Consider the following 18589-nt stretch of genomic DNA (forward strand, 5'->3'; position numbering starts at 1 on the left):
CAAACACCAGTCTGCTTTGATCCCTAAATCTTCAGGTGTCTGCTAGAGAGTTGAAGATAAAGAAGGATTTCATTTTTCAGTATCGCGGGAAGAGCAAGCATAAATTCAAACTAACAAAAGAAGGACTTTGTGAGGCGGAAATTACCATTTTGGCCTAATCAGAGTCCAGAAATAAATCTGTATCACCTGAAGAGATCTGGGAACAAGGGATGCCCTCACAATCAGAAAGATCTGAAAAACCTTTGTAAATTTCAGTCTGTCAGTCTTTCTATTTTTAAATTAAACCAGAAGTCTGCACGGTATTAATTAAAGAATGTGCACAGTTATGCAAGTAGGTTTTCTCAACATTGTGTCGTGTTTTCCTTATAGATGTTTGTTCTGTCAGGGATCAAATTGTTAAGGCTTACTGGTTCAGATCATACATATCACTGTTTATTCGCCTTCTTTTAAGATCAGGCAAAATCGTGTTGTTGCGGAGTCAATAATCATTTTAGTTTTGCAAATACTGGTTACTCCGCTTTGTGATCTTCTCTCTGTGTTCCATTGCTTTCCCCTGAACGCTGGATCATTTTTCTTCTGTTGTTGATTACTCTCCCCTGCGGTGTGTAGGGTATCGCCTCTGTTTAGAGAGGAATGTGCGCTATAGTACGATGCATTCTGCCATGTCTTATTTGTAACTCTACATCTCTATAAACAATGGCAGACAAATTGAAATTAGAGGCATTAAGGAAACAGAGAACGGCGGAGCAGCGGGAGGCACAGCTCGGGGTGAGGCTGAACAGGAGTGGTAAATACAGGGGTGTTAAATTTACTGAAACGCATTCACAGTACCATGAAATGTCGCATAATAACAATAATAATAATGATAATAATAACTGTTGTGCTAAAAAAGCATAGCCACCAAAACACCCATTTCCAGCCCATCATGTCATTTAAAACTATCTGCTGGGGATCCAGGATACTCACGGGATTTCGTAGAATCCCACGTAAAATAATTTTGTTTGGAAATGTTTCTCCTTGGAGCAGGAACTGTATGCTGTTTTCTGTAAAATGTAAATTAAATAAATATTTGCCATAAGCAAAAGAACAAAATGCATACATATTGTAGGTGATTGTACTGTCTTATCTCTTTTCAGGATCCTTCAAAAATTAAGCAAGATGAGAAACCCAAACAAAGGTGAGAAGTTATACAACTAGTCCACAGGCCAAATGTATGGAAACCACAGCAGAGTAAACCTGACTATTATATAAAGAGTCACTTATCTTAATGCATTGTACTATAATGATCACCTGGGGTTTTCTTGCCTACATCTTTTTTGTTTGTTTTGTTTTTAATTTTGCACTGTTGTGATTCTTGCAAATCTTATTACAAAAACTAAGATCTTCTTATTTAGTTCACATTTTTTCCAGCAATGGTTAGATAGCATTAATGTAAAGCTAGAGGCAAATTCAGGAAAATTATGCATTTTAGTGAAAACAATATCTGATCATACAATACATACATCTCGAAATCTATAAACGCATACTGGTGTTTAAGAAAGGCATTGTAGCCAGAAACATGCTTCCATATGTTTGGCCTGTAGGGTACAGTGACAGAATCTTACTTCAAACGCCCATCAGGACTTATCTGAAAGAGGCTCTAGTTTTGAAACTGTGTGGAAGAAAGAAAATCAGTTCTTGCTTTTAAAATCCACTGAAGCTCAAACACACACACGAAGATGTATTGATACCCGTCATTTACTGATGCTCCTAATATGAACTTGTTATACTGTATGTATAAAGCACATCTGTTCACAGAATCAGTTTCTCCTATTCCAACCTCTCTGACAGAATAGGCAAGACCAAAGAGCTGTCAGGTGATGTCAGGGACCAGATAGTGGATCTGCACAAAGCTGGAATGGGCTACAGGACAATCAGCAAGAAGCTTGGTGTGAAGGTGCCTACTGTTGGTGCAATTATTCGAAAATGGAAGAAATATAAAATGACCGTCAATCGCCCTCGGTCTGGAGCCCCATGCAAGATCTTGCCTGAAGGGATGAGGATGATCATAAGAAAGGTGATGGATCAGCCCACAACTACACGGGAGGAGCTTGTTAATGATCTGATGGCAACTGGGACCACAGTCACCAAGCACACCGTTGGTAACACGCTACGCCGTCTTGGCTATCAGTTTAAGAAAGGTATTTACCAACTTTGTTCTTTCCTCAAATCTCGGGAGCAAGTCATGCTTTATTTTTCTGTATAAACTGAAAGAGCCTTTTCTTGTCTCATTTACCAGATTCTCCCCTAAGAGAGGACAGTTCGCTCAGCTCATCGTACGGAGTGTCAGCAAACAGTCCAGAGGATTCCCTCTCCTCCCTCTTTCCACCCAGTTCTCGTCACTGGATTTACGAAGAGAGCCCTGACCGGAATATGCTTGATGATGATGACGACCACATGGTACGTGCATTCTTTATTCTTTCAAAACTCTACTGCATGTGAAACCTCTACTAGTAAACATTTTCTGAGTCATTTTGAGCCGGCAGCTAATGAACCTCCTCTCTGTTTTGCCCTTCCCTACCCTGTCTCCTGGCCTATCTGTCACAGATGAGCAGTGACAGTTCTGACCCTGAGGGAGAAACTGAAAATGTGAAAGATGTGGATCAAGTGCCAAACATGGAGGAACATAAACATAAACCTACAAGTTAACACCCACAGTAGAAGTCATGCATATGGTATTGGTGAATACAAAATCCACCTTGTTTTAAGTCAGTTTTTTTACACATCAGGATATAATGAAAAATATCTGGTTATTACCAGGTTCTGAAATGGTTTAAATCTAACCTTAAATGTACAAAAAAGCAACAAATTCAGAAGTTTTACCTATTATACGAAAATTAAGCCGAAGCAAAAGCATTGTGTAAAAAAACGAAGTACACCCCATGATTTAATATCTTTAGCAGCACCAACCTTGAAGTAGTTTGTTCTCCATGACTTTATTAGTCTCCCAGATCTTTGAGGAGGAATGTTGGTCAACTTTACAATCTTATTTCAGTTCATTGAGGTCTGCAGATGTTGATTATGTGCAGCTCATTTAAGGTCCTGCCACAGCAGTTGAATCAGGTTCAGGTTTTTACTTTTGAGCCATTGTAACAGCTTGATTTTTGTGTTTCAGTAATCCTGTTGTAGATTTGATGTTGTGTGGGGATAAATGTTTTGTTCCATGGCCCACTTTGGGCCGAGCTTTCGCTGTTGTACAGATGGCCTCACATTTTGGTCATGAAGTTGAGTTCATGGCCGACTTACTGACTGCTATGGGCCCAAGAACCTTAGCTGCAAAACAAGTCCAAATAATTAACTCTACATCACTGTGCATGTTAGTAAGTATAAGGTATTTTTACTTGTATGCTCTGTTTAGTTTTTATCAAACATAGAGCATTAAATTATGGCCAAACATTTCTACTTTGGTCACATTTGTCCAAAGGACTTTTGTTCCAGACATCTTGTGGCTCATGTGGTGCAGCTTGGCAAACCTAAGTTGTGCTAATATATTTTTTGAACATGATTTCTCATGGCAACTTTAATAAACAATTCTTACATATTTAGTTTTTTTTTATTGTACTGTCATTAATTTTATCAATTAATAAGCTAACCAGGGTCTGTAGAGTATAAGATGGAGCTTTTTAGTTTCTTCTTGTTTTGTTGTTGTTGTTTTTTCAAATGGTTTGGAAATAGGAACTAGGCTAAAAACCACATCTGTATGCTCCTAATCTTACAGATGTCCCACAGGGTGAAGATTGTTGAACCCCGTGGTCAGCTTTACAATCTTGCTTCAGTTCTCTGGGGTTGCTACCTTCCCTCTGAAATAAAATGGCTTGCATAGGAAAATTTTACTTGCAGACAACTTCTCCATTTTGGCTTCAATTTTGTTTGATGAAATAACAAAACTTCACTCTAGTTTTACATTATTTTAGAACTTGTTAAAGACCACATACTTTTTTTATTATGTCCTGGTACAAAACCCTAAAATGAAAAGAGAATGGTTCCTTTTTAAAGAAATATCTGTGAGGAGCTTCTGAATAATACAATAATCATTATTATTATTATTATTAGTATTGTTTTTGTTGTTGGTGTTCCATCCTCATAAAACATCACTGCATACCTCCCTTACATATTTGGCACTGTGGCTCAGTAGGAAGAGTAGTTGTCTTGCAATCAGAAGGTTGTGGGTTCAATTCTAGCTTCCTACTGCCATATGTCGATGTGCCCCTGGGCAAGGCACTTAACCTTAAGTTGCCTACCGATCTGCGTATTGGTAAATGAATGTGTGAGCGTTAGTGAGTGCGATTGGGTGAATGTGGCTCTAGTGTAAAGCGCTTTGAGTGGTCTGTATGACTGGAAAGGCACTATCTAAGTTCAGTTCATTTACTGTAAGTGTTTAGCTGTTTGCATTATAAGTTAGGACTTATTATGTGGTACTTTTTTAAAGAAAAAATATATGAATATTTGTCTAAATGCTGTGTTGTTATATGTTTCTGTTTGCACTGTTAAGATAAAAAAAAAGTGGAAATACTTATTGTCGCTGTAGTAAAAGTGTTTTCATATTGAGTATGCTTGTATGCATCACATTGTGTGGTGATTTTATTATAAAAGACAAATTCACAAAAAGATGAGAAGAATGAAAAGGTATGATAATAACAGAAAAGAGGCTTTACTCAGTAGCATTCATACTGTGTTGATGTGAAAGTATCTGATGCATGTAAATTCACACTCAATACACAAACTGTTTGTGCATTTTCCTCACAGAGGAATTTGTCTGAAGACTGACCTTAAATATGTGTGTGATAATACATCATCTTGGCACCAAACATCTCAGAAACATATGTATTTTTTAAAATCTGTATATTTTTTACCAGCAGCATACAACATCATGCTGATTTGCAACACAGACATAAAATCTGATTTATTTTACAAAAAGGCCGGAAAAAGCAGCAAGCAAAGCTACAACTTGTCCTCCAGCAGCTGTGTATCTAGGCTACCATCACACTGCAGGTCTTAACGCTCAATTCCGATTTTTTGCTGAAATACAATTTGTTTTGGTTGTTTTTTGCGTCTGACAGACTTCAAGCTGAACGGTTCACGACCCCAAAGTAAGCCGCATGCGCACAAGGAGAACGTAGACGTCACACAGCAACACACTGTTTACGAAAATAATAGGTCAGCGTCTCGATTGAGAAATGGAAGCCGACACTATTATGACCACATCATAGCAAGACGAAGAAACATAAGAAAAAAGAGAGAACTATTAACAATGGGCTTTTGTGGAACAGTGACTGCTACCTCTGTAGAGGAGACTGTGTTGATGTGTAGTCGGAGAGTGGACAAGGACCTGAAAGTCCAAGCAAAAAACATAAAACTGTTATGATTCTGGCCTGTCTGCCTGCTTTCCCCTCTCCCTTCTGTCAGCAATCGGCTCATCTGCTTCACCTGTGTGCCGCTGCACTGCAGCACAATCAAAGTCATGCCGGTGCGGCAGCAGTTATATTCAGCTTCTGGCAGGCAGACAGTGCCAGATTTTTGAAAACTTCCACAGTGAGTAAATATCCAGCGTTTCTACCTGCCTGATCACGTTTCCTGACCTCGTCTTGTTTCACGGATTTCTCCCTCCTGCCTGATCCTTTTTCGGACGTCTCTAGCCTTGAATTTTGACTCTGTTTCTGCCCCTGGCTTTATGCCTTTGCCCAGTCTTTGGATCTGTCTGCCTCAGCTTGCCTGCCTCTCCTCTCTCCCCTGTTTCCGCCCTATCCCCTGTCAAGTGGCTTGTCGCAGCTCTCCCAGCTCTCACTTTAGCTTCTACTTACCAGCTGGTGATTTTGGATCAGTTGGCAATTCGACATCAGTCAGCTGGGCGCCCCTGCACGGACATTCTCGATCGTTTCCAGATTAACCACCTTCCCACTGAGGAGCCACTTCCTGGTCCCCGTTCTCACACAAAATCCGAGAAGGTTAGTGGCTTTTCTGACTCTCACGTTAATCAGAGTCTTACTAAGCCTCTAACTCACTTCTCTGGCCCTAGTGATTCCTGGAAGCTGATTGGTGGTTACCGGTGCATCTGTTTCCAAGACCAAAATAAATCTTTTAACTTTTACCTTGTGTCTGGCTGAAATTTTGGGTCCTCGGTCCTGGTCTTAATAGAAAAATCTGACCAAAAAATGGACCCATCGACAGCACAACAGTGACACGCTAGTGTAGATCACCCCATTGCCCGTCTTGATTCCGGCAAGAATGAGATCATCACCATGCTACGCACCATGACTCCTGCTTCTACTCAAGCGCTGTCACAGCCAGCCCCCGTTAGTGCTCCTGTCCTTCCTGCCATGGTTAAAGAACCCTGACTGACTCCTCCTGAGCTATTTAAGGAGACTCTAATTGTCCTAAATGTCGAGCCTTCTTAACACAGTGTGAGATTCACTTTGAACTACAGCCATCCTCGTTCCCTACTGAGCGCTCCAGGGTGGCAGATGTGATTTCTCTACTGTCCGGCAAGGCAAAACAGTGGGGCACAGCGGAGTGGCAGAATGGTTCTGTCACCTGTGCTTCCTACGCTGCTTTCTCCAAGGAGTTCGTCAGGGTGTTTGACCCCGTTCTCCCCAGCCGTGAGGCCGCCAGGGGCTTGCTTTCCATTAAGCAGGGAGACAGAAGTGTAACATCTTACATCATTGATTTTCATTTATTGGCAGCTGACAGTTGCTGGAATTAGCAAGCTCAGATGGATGCTTTCATGCAGGGGTTAAATGAAAATATTAAGGACGAGTTGGCTACCCGAGATTATCCTACCTCCCTTCCTGAACTCGAAGACATGGCCACTCGTATCGACCTCCGGCTAAGTGAGAGAAGAAGGGAGAGGCTAGGTCCTCTTCAGCCTGCTGTTCTGTTCCCCGTCCCGAGACCATGAATCGTTCTTCCCCTACTGTAAACACTCCCGATCCTGAACCCATGCAATTGGGGAGGACAAAAATCTCAATGGAGGAGCGTTCTCGCCGGAGACAGTTCAACTTGTGTTTCTACCGTGGGGATCAGGGCCACCTTGCCTCAAAGTGCCCCTTAAAAGCCCAGGCTCAGTAGAGGTGAGGAGAACTCTACTGAGCCGCAGTCTGATGTCTGTCTCCTCATTTTTCTTCCCGTTAATATTGTGATTTCCTCCATTTCTCATCAGGTGACGGTGTCTATTGACTCAGGAGACGACACAAAGTTCATGGATGAATCTTTTGCCAAAGGCCATGGCATACGACTCTTCCATACGTCTGACACCCATAATGTTCAGGCTCTGGATGGACACAGCATGAACAGTTCCCATTTGTTGACGGAAAGGATTAACCTGACACTAGGTGGCAATCATCAGGAGGAGGTCTCATTCATGGTTATTAACTCTCCTAAATTACCCATTGTTCCAGGAGCCTCGTGGCTCAAAAAACACAACCCCCATATTGATTGGCAGGCCAACGAAATTTTGGGCTGGGCTAGGACCTGCTCCGCCACCTGTTTGTTCTCAGCCAGTACTGACGTCATCCCTGATAACGCCATAGAGGAAACGTATCCAGACTTGTCCAAAGTGCCTCCTGAATATCATGCTCTGAGGGAGGTTTTTAACAAGTCTTGGGCCACTGCACTCCCACCTCGCAGGCCCTATGATTGTTCCATCGAGCTCCTTCCTGGCACGTGTCCCCCTAGAGGACGTCTCTATTCTTTGTCTGGACCAGAGCAACAGGCCATGAAGAATTGTGTGGAGGAGTCCCTCAAAGCTGGGATTATTCTACCTTCTTCATCTCCAGCCGGGGCTGTTTTCTTTTTTGTGGGGAAAAAGGACGGGTCTTTAAGACCTTGTATTGACTACAGGGGCTTAAATGACATCACGGTCAAGAATCGTTACACCCTCCCTCTCATAAATTCTGCCTTTGACCACATACAAGGAGCCAAGATTTTCACCAAATTGAATTTAAGAAATGCTTACCATTTAATCCGTATTAAGGAGGGAGATGAATGGAAGACTGCTTTTAACACCCCCACTGGTCATTATGAGTACCGAGTCATGCCTTTTGGTTTGACCAATGCTCCAGCTGTTTTCCAGTCTTTGGTGAATGATGTTCTGAGGGACATGGTAGGGCAATTTCTATTCGTTTACCTTGATGACATCTTGATCTACTCCCAAGATTTAGACACCCATAGGAGTCATGTTCGAGCCGTTCTCCTCCGCCTTCTACAAATCCATCTGTTTGTCAAAGCGGAGAAGTGTGAATTTCACACCACCACTACTTCGTATCTCGGATTCATCATCTCCCTCAACAAAGTACTCGTGGATCCCTCCAAGGCAAAGGCTGTTGTGGAATGGCCCTCTCCTACAGACCACAAGCAATTGCAGAGATTTCTGGGGTTTGCACATTTCTACCGCCGCTTTATTCGGAACTATAGCCAGGTTGCAGCCCCTCTCAATGCCCTCATGTCTTCCAAAGTAAGATTTGTCTGGAACGAGGTGGCCGAGAAAGCCTTTATCAAGCTCAAGACCATGTTTACTTCTGCTCCAGTTCTGCGGTCCCCCGACCCCGAGAGACAATTTATTGTAGAGGTTGATGCCTCTAGCATGGCGATCGGTGCTGTCCTAAGCCAGAGGAGTCCTGAAGGTTGTGTTCACCCTTGTGCTTATCTCAGGCGGAGCGCAATTATGATGTGGGGATTGAGAACTCCTGGCTGTCAAGATGGCCCTAGAGGAGTGGAGGCATTGGCTGGAGGGGGCCAAGGAACCATTTCTCATCTGGAAGGACCATAAGAATCTGGAGTACCTGAAGTCTGCAAAGCGCCTTAACCCCCGGCAGGCCAGGTGGGCTCTATTTTTCGGACGGTTTAACTTCACACTGTCTTTCAGGCCCGGAACCAAGAACGGCAAACCAGATGCCTTGTCCAGGATGCAGGAGCCCTCTGAATCTGTGACCAATGGTGAGGATGAGTTTATTCTCCCGGAGTCCGTCAGGCTGTCCATAACTAGGTTGGAGTTGGAAGGAGAGGTCAGGGATGCTGCCAGGGATCTTGTTTTGTCCCGGGACCGGTGTTTTGTCCCGGAGCGCCTCGTACCTAAGGTACTAGAGTTCCGCCATAATTCTCGTCTTGTTTGTCACCCCGGAATCAGCAGGATGCTTCGACTGGTCCTGGCCCAGTTCTGGTGGCCTTCTCTGACCAAAGACGTCATGGATTACGTCACCGCCTGTTCCCAATGCTGCCAGGCCAAGTCGTCACGCCACCCAACCACTGGGTTGTTATTGCCTTTGTTGATCCCATCTCGTCCCTGGTCTCACATCGCCATTGATTATGTGACACGTTTGCCTATCTCTAATGGTTTCACTGTCCTGCTAACTGTCGTTGAAATATTTTCCAAGGTGGTCCATCTTATTCCCCTCAAGAAGTTGCCCTCAGCTAAGGAGATGGGGGCACAGGAGGTCTTCCGCCTCCATGGGTTGCCTAAGGACATAGTATCCGACAGAGGACTACAGTTTGTTTCCCTTTTCTGGAAGGAATTCTGCTCCATGCTGGGGAATTCCATTAGTTTATCCTCCAGATTTCATCCGCAGTCCGATGGACAGACCGAAAGGGCAAATCAGGAAGTGGAGACCAAACGTCGCGCTCTCTGTAAGTCTGACCCTACTAAGTGGTCTCACTTAGACCACTTAGTAGTCTAAGTGGTCTAAGTGACCACTTAGACCACTTAGACTAAAATAACTTAGACTAAAATAAGTCACATTCTCTCTGACAGAAAGGTAAACAGAAAGCTTTTAACTCAATTTATACTTAATGTTTTACATTCCTTCAACAAAAACAAAACTTTTAATTTATTAATTATTTCAAATTAATGGCATCCAATCTGTGCCAGCATCTATTACTTAAAGTCTGGTCTCTCAACTGCTACATGTTTCTCGTTTCCTCTCGTTAATATTTGAAGGGTTAGGGTTAAGGTTAGGCTTTGAAGACACTTTGGTTACATTTTTGTTCCTTTTGAGCACATGGATTGCCAAAGATAATTTCTTTTGGTAAGCCACATGATTCTTGGATTTTGTTTCAGCGTTACATCTGAACATAATTAAACTAGACTAAAACAGATAAGCAGTAAGTCTTGTTTTCTGTTTCTGTAGATCATAGCCATGTCACCCTCACCTAGTCCTCTCACCACGCATGTGCTGAACACTGCACTGGGTGTCCCAGGATCAAACATGACCCTCAGGCTTTATCAACAACAACCCTTAACCACTGTTTGGCATCGAATAACCACTGGGTAATATCCTTTATATAGGTCTACAAGTACTATTACTTCAGGAGTCATGATGAAGAAAATTTGTCTTTATTCATACATCCTAAAATTTATACTTTCTCAACAGGACAACTAACGGCGATGAGCGATGTCCAGGGCTGATCACACAAGAGCAGTTTAAACCTGGTGTGTACAAGTTGCACTTTGAGACTGGTCAGTACTGGGCCAGTATGGGACAGACCTCCTTCTATCCCTACGTGGAGGTGAAGAAAGCCCAACCATAGCTTAATCAGAGGTCCTCCTTATAGATATGAATATTTGTAACCTCACTAACAAAGCTGTAAGTAACGATCTTATTTCTGCCTTTCCCCCGCAGATAGTTTTCACTATATCTGACCTGGGTCAGAGGTATCATGTGCCGCTGCTTGTGAGTCGTTTCTCCTACAGCACGTACAGGGGGAGCTAGAGAGCATCTGTGGCTAACTTGGAATCTTCAATTAATTTATCACTGCCTGACTAATATACAGCACTGGCTCATCCACCAAGGACGCTCATGGCGGCATTCAGTGACAAAAGAAATTTTTGTTTTGTTTTTTCCAAAAAGTTAGCATAATACAATAAAATGGATAGCTTTATGTATTATCATTAAAATATACTGCATATTTACTCATACTGGTGTAAAATACAACAGTGTGAGTTCTGTTGGTGTTTAACTTTGATATTTATTCTACTGTATTATTAACATTTTATAATTAATTTGCAATGTAAATGATAATTGACATTGTTAATTATTTATCATTTTCATGTGGATATATAATATATATATATATATAATGTAACATATGGCCCCATGTTTACTTTAGACGATTTCTTCACAATGAAAATACATTGTTGCCATTCATAAACTTTAGTGTGGCGTAGTGTAAAGATTAATACATTGCTTTCTATGCAGCATTTGAGGTAACACTGCAAGCATTGTAGTTTTGTTATTAACCATTTTATCATAATCTGCAAATAAACTCTTGAAATTAAAGTGTTTTTATTGTGATATAGAAATGTCTGTAGTTTATTGACTAAAACAAAACAAAATGATTTTCCATATACAGTACATGCCTTCATGTACATGTTCAAATCAGATAATCTAAAACTTTCACAGTAGTTTGTATGAATTTCTTTTTTCTTTTCTTTATTGACTTCAGTCAGTCAGTCATTTTCTACCACTTATTCCATAGTGGGTCACAGGGGAGCTGGTGCCCATCTCCAGCAGTCTATGGGTGAGAGGCAGGGTACACCCTGGACAGGTTGCCAGTCCATCGCAGTGCAACACACAAACACTCATTCACACACCTAAGGGCAATTTAGAGAGACCAATTAACCTAACAGGCATGTCTTTGGGAGGAAGCTGGAGTACCCGGTGAGAACCCATGCATGCATGGGGAGAACATGCAAACTCCATGCAGAAAGACCCCTGGCTGGGAATTGAACCCAGGACCTTCTTGCTGCAAGGCAACAATGCTACCAACTGTGCCACCGTGCAGCCCTATTTATTGACTTATTGTTTTAAAATAAGATTTCATTACCAAATGCAACTTTGAAAGTTCATTGCAATGGTCTTTAAAAACAGATTTAAGATCTGTATTATTATGATTATTTTTATTGCCATTCTTATTATTATTATATAGAATTCTTTATTGTATTTTTAATGAGTCAAACCTTAAATTTGAAATGTTGATCTGATTTATGTCACAATTTGATATTTCCATATACACAAGTTAAAAACATCCTCTAACTCTAGTGTTATAGTATATGGATATGACAAACAGTTGTCTCTACAATGATTTTATTACAAGCCCATCTTTTAACAACTCCATTATACTTAGGGTGACGCATGGACGTGTCACTGGGCCATTGTAACACCTCGATTCTTTTTTTTGATCATCAATTCTGTTGTAGGTTTGCAACAAATTGCTTCAAATGTGACTGTAAGGAATGCCCAAAAGAAGTAGAGAAAAAATGTTAAACAGAAACTAAAAAACAGGTACAACTTTAGGGCAATAACATGAAATAACTGGGGAAACATGAAAACCAGGCTGCAAGGTAGAAAACAGGCTGCAAGGTAGAAAACAGTACGACATAGTAAATTTAGATAAACGTTAATTTACTAGGTTTAGCTAAATAAACCAAGCCACTTTAGACCTCAGCTTCTTACCTCATCTGCACAGACATGACTTTCACCTCCATCCCCCACTGTCACTAACGACCAGGTGATCAGAGAGCTGACTCCAGGCCAGAAAGGTAGCAAGCTCAGACAGTTTGTTCAATGGCCATTAAAAACTTCTTTGTTGAACTGGCAACCAAAGCAACTAATATCTTGAGTCAAAATTGAGAATCAGAGGGACTACATGTCTCATGTTAGTCAAAAATGACAGGAGATTTCATGCAGATTGCTTTGATCTCAAATCTTCAATTTTTTTTTTTAAAGTTTTCTTTGCTCTGAATTCACTGCAATCTGCTTAGCATCCAAAGGTGGGTGTGGAGGATGATGATTCTGTATCTGCTACACAGGCCTTTCTCTAAAGTGCAAAAGGCAGTGAGGTTTCTGCAGAAATTGGGTTCCTCCAACATTGCAGAAAACCTCTGCTATCCTTTACTAGCTTTCCAAATGCAATTCAATATTTAATAGATATGTGCAACTTTAAAGTTACAATCCAGTGTTTTTTTTTTTTTTTCTTACACCGGCAATTAAAGCTTAGGTAAGTAATAAAATGTTTATTTTCACTGCACAATTAAATTTTTAATAAAAGTTTACTAAAAACAATAACGTGTTGGTGTGTGTCTGGGTCACAACAACTGAGCTTATCAGCTGGTATTAGCAAACACTATGGAGGAAGTTGATTTTTGACAGAGTAGCAGGGACTTTATGTGTGAGTCTGAGTTTAACTATGATGAACCCCACTAAGATCATTAACAGTTTATCCGCCTGGCGATTATTTTCAGCAAAAGTAATGCACTAGGGCAATGCTGCAGCTCTTCAGGTAACGTTGTTGCGACCTGAAAATCGTCTTATTGTAATGTGTCCAGAGTATGTGGTTTTATAACAGTTTGTTACAATCTGACTTTTCCAGTCAGGAGCATGTGTGTTAACATGTTTTAAGGTTTTATCTTGATTATATATTCATTTTCAACAACAACAAAAAAAATGCATGGCAAGTGAAATTAGCCAGAGTTTATCGTAAAGTCTGTACAGCAGCCTTATCGATCCTCCGTGTTCCATTGCTTTCCCCTAAACGCAGGATCATTTCTCTCTGTTCTCGATTACCCTGTCCTGTGCTAGGTAGGGCCTTGCCTCTGCTCGGAGTCAAGTGTGCATCTCGGAAACAATATCTTATCCTATTTTATATCTGAAGGTCTGCGTTACTATAAACAACAATGGCAGACGAAGAATTGGAGGCGATAAGGCGGCAGAGGATGGCGGAACTGCAGGCGAAGCACGGGGTAAGGACTCAACAGGAGCTGGAAACGTGTTGGAGGCCGCCTTATAAGGAGGTGCTGGATTCAGCCACCTTAGTGCTAACAATGTAGCTGCACTAAACACTGAAACCCATCCTAGTTATTTGAAGCTGGGAATATAAACTACAGAATGGCATAATATCAAAACGTAGATTAAATAATATGTATACATTTCCACCCGTGGTTGGGTGAATCAGATGGACAGCAAACATGTCAGTGCTAGCTTTGTGTTGTCAGCGTATCCCTCTCCCCAACAAAACTGCAACGTCAATAAAACTGAACGCCTTTTTCCCGTTTAATTAAACACTGTATATACCATGCTGATCTTTAAATGCTGGATTACGGTTGGCCAAGTGCTCACTTAGATATTTATTGATAAATTGGCACACGTCTTAAATATTTAAAGTTATAAGCCAGACTTTCCGGTTAAATCAAGCAAACTCACATTAAATATAGTTATTGAGAATATTATGTCACGGTTTGTTTTAATATTTGGTTAGCTGAGTACCTAATCAGGATAAAATCTACTGGAATAAGCTTTCTTCTTTCAAATATATTTACATTCTTGTATTTTATTTATGGTAAACCCTCAAGAAATATTTTATACATCTAAAAGTTGAGTTTGGTTTGATTTTATTAAGGTCTTGATTATGGGATCACAGTGTACATGATTAATACATAAATATACAGGGGTTGGACAATGAAACTGAAACACGTGTCATTTTAGTGTGGGAGGTTTCATGGCTAAATTGGACCAGCCTGGTAGCCAGTCTTCATTTATTGCACATTGCACCAGTAAGAGCAGAGTATGAAGGTTCAATTAGCAGGGTAAGAGCACAGTTTTGCTCAAAATATTGAAATGCACACAACATTATGAGTGACATACCAGAGTTCAAAAGAGGACAAATTGTTGGTGCACGTCTTGCTGGCGCATCTGTGACCAAGACAGCAAGTCTTTGTGATGTATCAAGAGCCACGGTATCCAGGGTAATGTCAGCATACCACCAAGAAGGACGAACCACATCCAACAGGATTAACTGTGGACGCAAGAGGAAGCTGTCTGAAAGGGATGTTTGGGTGCTAACCCGGATTGTATCCAAAAAACATAAAACCACGGCTTCCCAAATCACGGCAGAATTAAACGTGCACCTCAACTCTCCTGTTTCCACCAGAACTGTCCGTCAGGAGCTCCACAGGGTCAATATACACGGCCAGGCTGCTATAGCCAAACCTTTGGTCACTCATGCCAATGCCAAACGTCGGTTTCAATGGTGCAAGGAGCGCAAATCTTGGGCTGTGGACAATGTGAAACATGTATTGTTCTCTGATGAGTCCACCTTTACTGTTTTCCCCACATCCGGGAGAGTTACGGTGTGGAGAAGCCCCAAAGAAGCATACCACCCAGATTGTTGCATGCCCAGAGTGAAGCATGGGGGTGGATCAGTGATGGTTTGGGCTGCCATATCATGGCATTCCCTTGGCCCAATACTTGTGCTAGATGGACACGTCACTGCCAAGGACTACCGAACCATTCTTGAGGACCATGTGCATCCAATGGTTCAAACATTGTATCCTGAAGGTGGTGCCGTGTATCAGGATGACAATGCACCAATACACACAGCAAGACTGGTGAAAGATTGGTTTGATGAACATGAAAGTGAAGTTGAACATCTCCCATGGCCTGCACAGTCACCAGATCTAAATATTATTGAGCCACTTTGGGGTGTTTTGGAGGAGCGAGTCAGGAAACGTTTTCCTCCACCAGGATCACATAGTGACCTGGCCACTATCCTGCAAGAAGAATGGCTTAAAATCCCTCTGACCACTGTGCAGGACTTGTATATGTCATTCCCAAGACAAATTGACGCTGTATTGGCCGCAAAAGGAGGCCCTACACCACACTAATAAATTATTGAGGTCTAAAACCAGGTGTTTCAGTTTCATTGTTCAACCCCTGTATATATATCACTGTATTAAATATTATAGAAAGACGATGTCAGCTAGATAATTTTGTGACCGGTATTTTTGTTTTTTCTTATTCACATTAAAGGTATATGGTTGTAAATGGGAGGTGCATCAATCATTACTAAAATTGACCAGTTTTCCTTTAATCGCCTCAGACTGATTATCTGCACATCAAATATAAAAGACATCCTTCCTTTTTCCCATGTTTATTAATTGCATCAAAACTGAAAGCTCAGTTTGTTTAATTTCCTTAATTAATCACCAAGAACCATGTTTCTTGATGCAATTTGTCTTTTTTTGTGTTAAAAATTAGATAAAGTTTAAGGATGGATGCTTTGATGCATCAAAAGGGAGTAATCTTAATTTTCTGTCAGACTTTACACAAATGCCTCACATTTTCTTTTTCTTTTATTTGCACATATTTATTCCAACCAAGAGCAGAACCCTTATATTAACACATAGTGGCTGTGTTCTGTAATTTCAGTGCGGAATCAATAAAGAAAAACTGACTTTGCTGTGTTGTCTGTTTTCAGGATGCTTCAAACAATCAGCAGGGTGAAGAAGCTAAACAACGGTAAGGTGTCAGGAATATTTAAAATCATGAAGCTAAGATGATTGAATCTTCTTTTATTTAGCTGTACTGACCCTTCCTGACATACGGGACAGTTAAGTATTGGGTTGTGGTCCTGATCAAAGCAGCAGGCAAACCGTTCAGCATAAAAAAACTACAACAATGGATTAGTCGAACATATCTACAGTATAGAACTGCTTTACAACAGAAGATGGGAGCGGTTCAGTATGCATGTGAGACTTTTGCAACTTTGATATTTCTCACAGTAATAGTGATAAGGCAGCATTTCATACCATCAGTTTAATTTGTGAGGTAAAAGCCAAACACTCGGCTAAAAATAAGCCTGAAGAACCAACCTGAAGAACATGAGTTTTATTTACTGCACTTTAAAACTACTAAGGTGTCAGGCATAAACTTAACATTGTTTTTAATAACTTTATTGTACCTCGTGTATGCGGGGTGCAGAACTTTCCTGGTAAAATTGTAAAGTGTCAGGTTAAAATTTGGGTAACCACAGAGCCAAAAGAAAATCTTGATCTGGACGTTCCGTGTTCCAGCATTTCTCAATTTATCTAAAGACTGTGAATATTCAGGCATGAAAATTCTAATATAAACTGGTATGTGGTCATTCTAAACCCTGGATAATATTTTTCATTGCAGGGGGGTGTCTGAGTGGGTGTTCTGATGTATTTATGCGTAAATAAAACAATTTCCATGTTGTTTTTGGCCACCTGAGTTCAGATGAACCAATGTGGTAATGTGTTGTTGTTTTTTGTATTCAGAGAAACAGAGATGAGGAACTCTATATTGGCTCAAGTCCTGAACCAGGCTGCTCGAGCAAGATGTGAGTGCACATAGATTTTGCTGTTAAATGAATGAATATTATGCGGAGACATTCCTTTTAAAGCAAACCTTTTTTCTTTTTTTTTTGCATATATAAAAAAATAAAATAAAACAAAACAAAAAAAAATATATATATATATATATCTTATATATATATCACATATATATATATATTTATATTTTTTATTTATTTATTTATTTATTTATTTATTCCCAGTAAGCAATCTTGCATTGGTGAAGCCGGAGAAGGCAAATGCTGTTGAAAACTATCTCATTCAGATGGCCCAATTTGGAAAGCTGGGAGGAAAGGTAAACTACATCAAACTGTATGCTTTGTCGGCTCCATGGGAGAATAATGAGCAAACTTTTCTCTTTCAACAGATTTCTGAGTCGGGCTTAATTGAGATCCTAGAAAAAGTCAGTCAGCAAACGGAGAAAAAGACCACAGTTACAGTAAGTTTCTCTGAAATATCTTATGTGATTGATTCAGTTTTGGGTCTCACCAGCCTCACCCATCTCCTTTGCTTTGTGCCTGGCTGGCAGTTCAACAGGCAGAGGGTGATGGACTCAGACGACGAGGATGATTACTGAATTTAGGCAGAATCCCTGGAATGAGGCGAAAAATCCAGGAGGTGATATGCATTGTTGGGACTCTGCGAGGATCTCTGACTTGTGCGTTCTTATCAAATTCCTGGGATGCCATGCTACCTTCTCTGTGTGCTTGGAATGGAGTCACCAAAAAAGAAAAACAAGGACGTTAGATTAATGTTTTGCTGTGAAGAGAGTGGTTTAAAAACAGCACATAGTGTACAAAGAAGTTTTCTTTTGCAGTCTCCTCTCACTCGAGTTGCTACATGTTTGTACAGCTTGTGTTGTACCCATGATAGCTGATTGCAGTGTTCGACTCCTCTTCACAACAGTTCCTTTCTTTGTTCCCCTACTCATGGTTAAAGTCTGTTTTGCACATAAAACATATTGCATACTTCATTCAGTCAATTCATTTTATCTGAACGGTTCTGCAATCAATATTGTTTTTTTTTTATTCAGATCCAACATCATGTTAGCTTTGAATTGCTCTTACATAGTTTCCTTGTTGCTGACTTATATTTCAAAAATTTTCATTAAAAATATTAAAAAAGCCTTAAACTTTGCTAATTATCTTCCATTATACTCCTGGTTCAGGTAAGAATTTGTACAAATGAATTTTTCCTTTATTTACACAAAACGTTGCAAAACATTGCATTTTTAAATTTGAATTTAATGAAAGCCATGGCTGAGATTGCCAATTAATCCAAATACTGTTAAAATAAAATAAAAAAACATGAACAAATGTCTGACCATCTCCTTTTAATTTACTAGATTTAATAGTCAAGCTTTGATTTCTAAAACGTCAAACATGTGAGTTGTGTAAAGAAAGTAAGTTAAAG

The 18589-nt window shown here is 40.5% G+C and overlaps 2 protein-coding genes across 4 annotated transcripts; both read left to right on the plus strand.

The window, feature by feature from the left end:
- The first annotated feature begins 2429 nt into the window (after window positions 1-2429).
- Window positions 2430-11279, plus strand: LOC124867104 (5-hydroxyisourate hydrolase-like). 3 transcript variants are annotated; one of them, XM_047363369.1, is made up of 5 exons: window positions 2430-2439; window positions 2587-2714; window positions 10158-10297; window positions 10401-10536; window positions 10650-11279. In XM_047363369.1, the coding sequence occupies exons 2-5, from the start codon at window positions 2706-2708 to the stop codon at window positions 10737-10739; spliced, it is 375 nt and encodes a 124-aa protein (XP_047219325.1). In that variant the 5' UTR covers window positions 2430-2439; window positions 2587-2705; the 3' UTR covers window positions 10740-11279. The 3 variants fall into 3 exon arrangements, with proteins under 3 accessions (XP_047219325.1, XP_047219324.1, XP_047219326.1); XM_047363368.1 differs by lacking the exons at window positions 2430-2439; window positions 2587-2714 and adding an exon at window positions 7203-9657; XM_047363370.1 differs by lacking the exons at window positions 2430-2439; window positions 2587-2714 and adding an exon at window positions 9768-9785.
- Window positions 11280-13574: 2295 nt separating this feature from the next.
- Window positions 13575-18308, plus strand: pdcd5 (programmed cell death 5). The gene is made up of 6 exons (XM_047362782.1): window positions 13575-13768; window positions 16282-16322; window positions 17102-17163; window positions 17380-17471; window positions 17544-17615; window positions 17706-18308. Exons 1-6 carry the CDS (start codon window positions 13703-13705, stop codon window positions 17751-17753), a joined length of 381 nt encoding a protein of 126 aa, XP_047218738.1. The 5' UTR covers window positions 13575-13702; the 3' UTR covers window positions 17754-18308.
- The last annotated feature ends 281 nt before the right edge of the window (window positions 18309-18589 follow it).

Source organism: Girardinichthys multiradiatus, chromosome 4 (assembly GCF_021462225.1).
Source record: "Girardinichthys multiradiatus isolate DD_20200921_A chromosome 4, DD_fGirMul_XY1, whole genome shotgun sequence".
NCBI lineage: Eukaryota > Metazoa > Chordata > Actinopteri > Cyprinodontiformes > Goodeidae > Girardinichthys > Girardinichthys multiradiatus.

Bases quoted from the DNA above. Each gene is read 5' to 3' on its own strand.
- pdcd5 (XM_047362782.1), top strand. From the start codon at position 13,703: ATGGCAGACGAAGAATTGGAGGCGATAAGGCGGCAGAGGATGGCGGAA. The intron at 17,472-17,543 runs GTAAACTACATC...CTCTTTCAACAG, and splicing joins TTGGAAAGCTGGGAGGAAAG to ATTTCTGAGTCGGGCTTAAT. The intron at 17,616-17,705 runs GTAAGTTTCTCT...CCTGGCTGGCAG, and splicing joins AGAAAAAGACCACAGTTACA to TTCAACAGGCAGAGGGTGAT.
- LOC124867104 (XM_047363368.1), top strand. From the start codon at position 9,604: ATGGACAGACCGAAAGGGCAAATCAGGAAGTGGAGACCAAACGTCGCG. The intron at 9,658-10,157 runs GTAAGTCTGACC...CTGTTTCTGTAG, and splicing joins GACCAAACGTCGCGCTCTCT to ATCATAGCCATGTCACCCTC. The intron at 10,298-10,400 runs GTAATATCCTTT...CTTTCTCAACAG, and splicing joins TGGCATCGAATAACCACTGG to GACAACTAACGGCGATGAGC.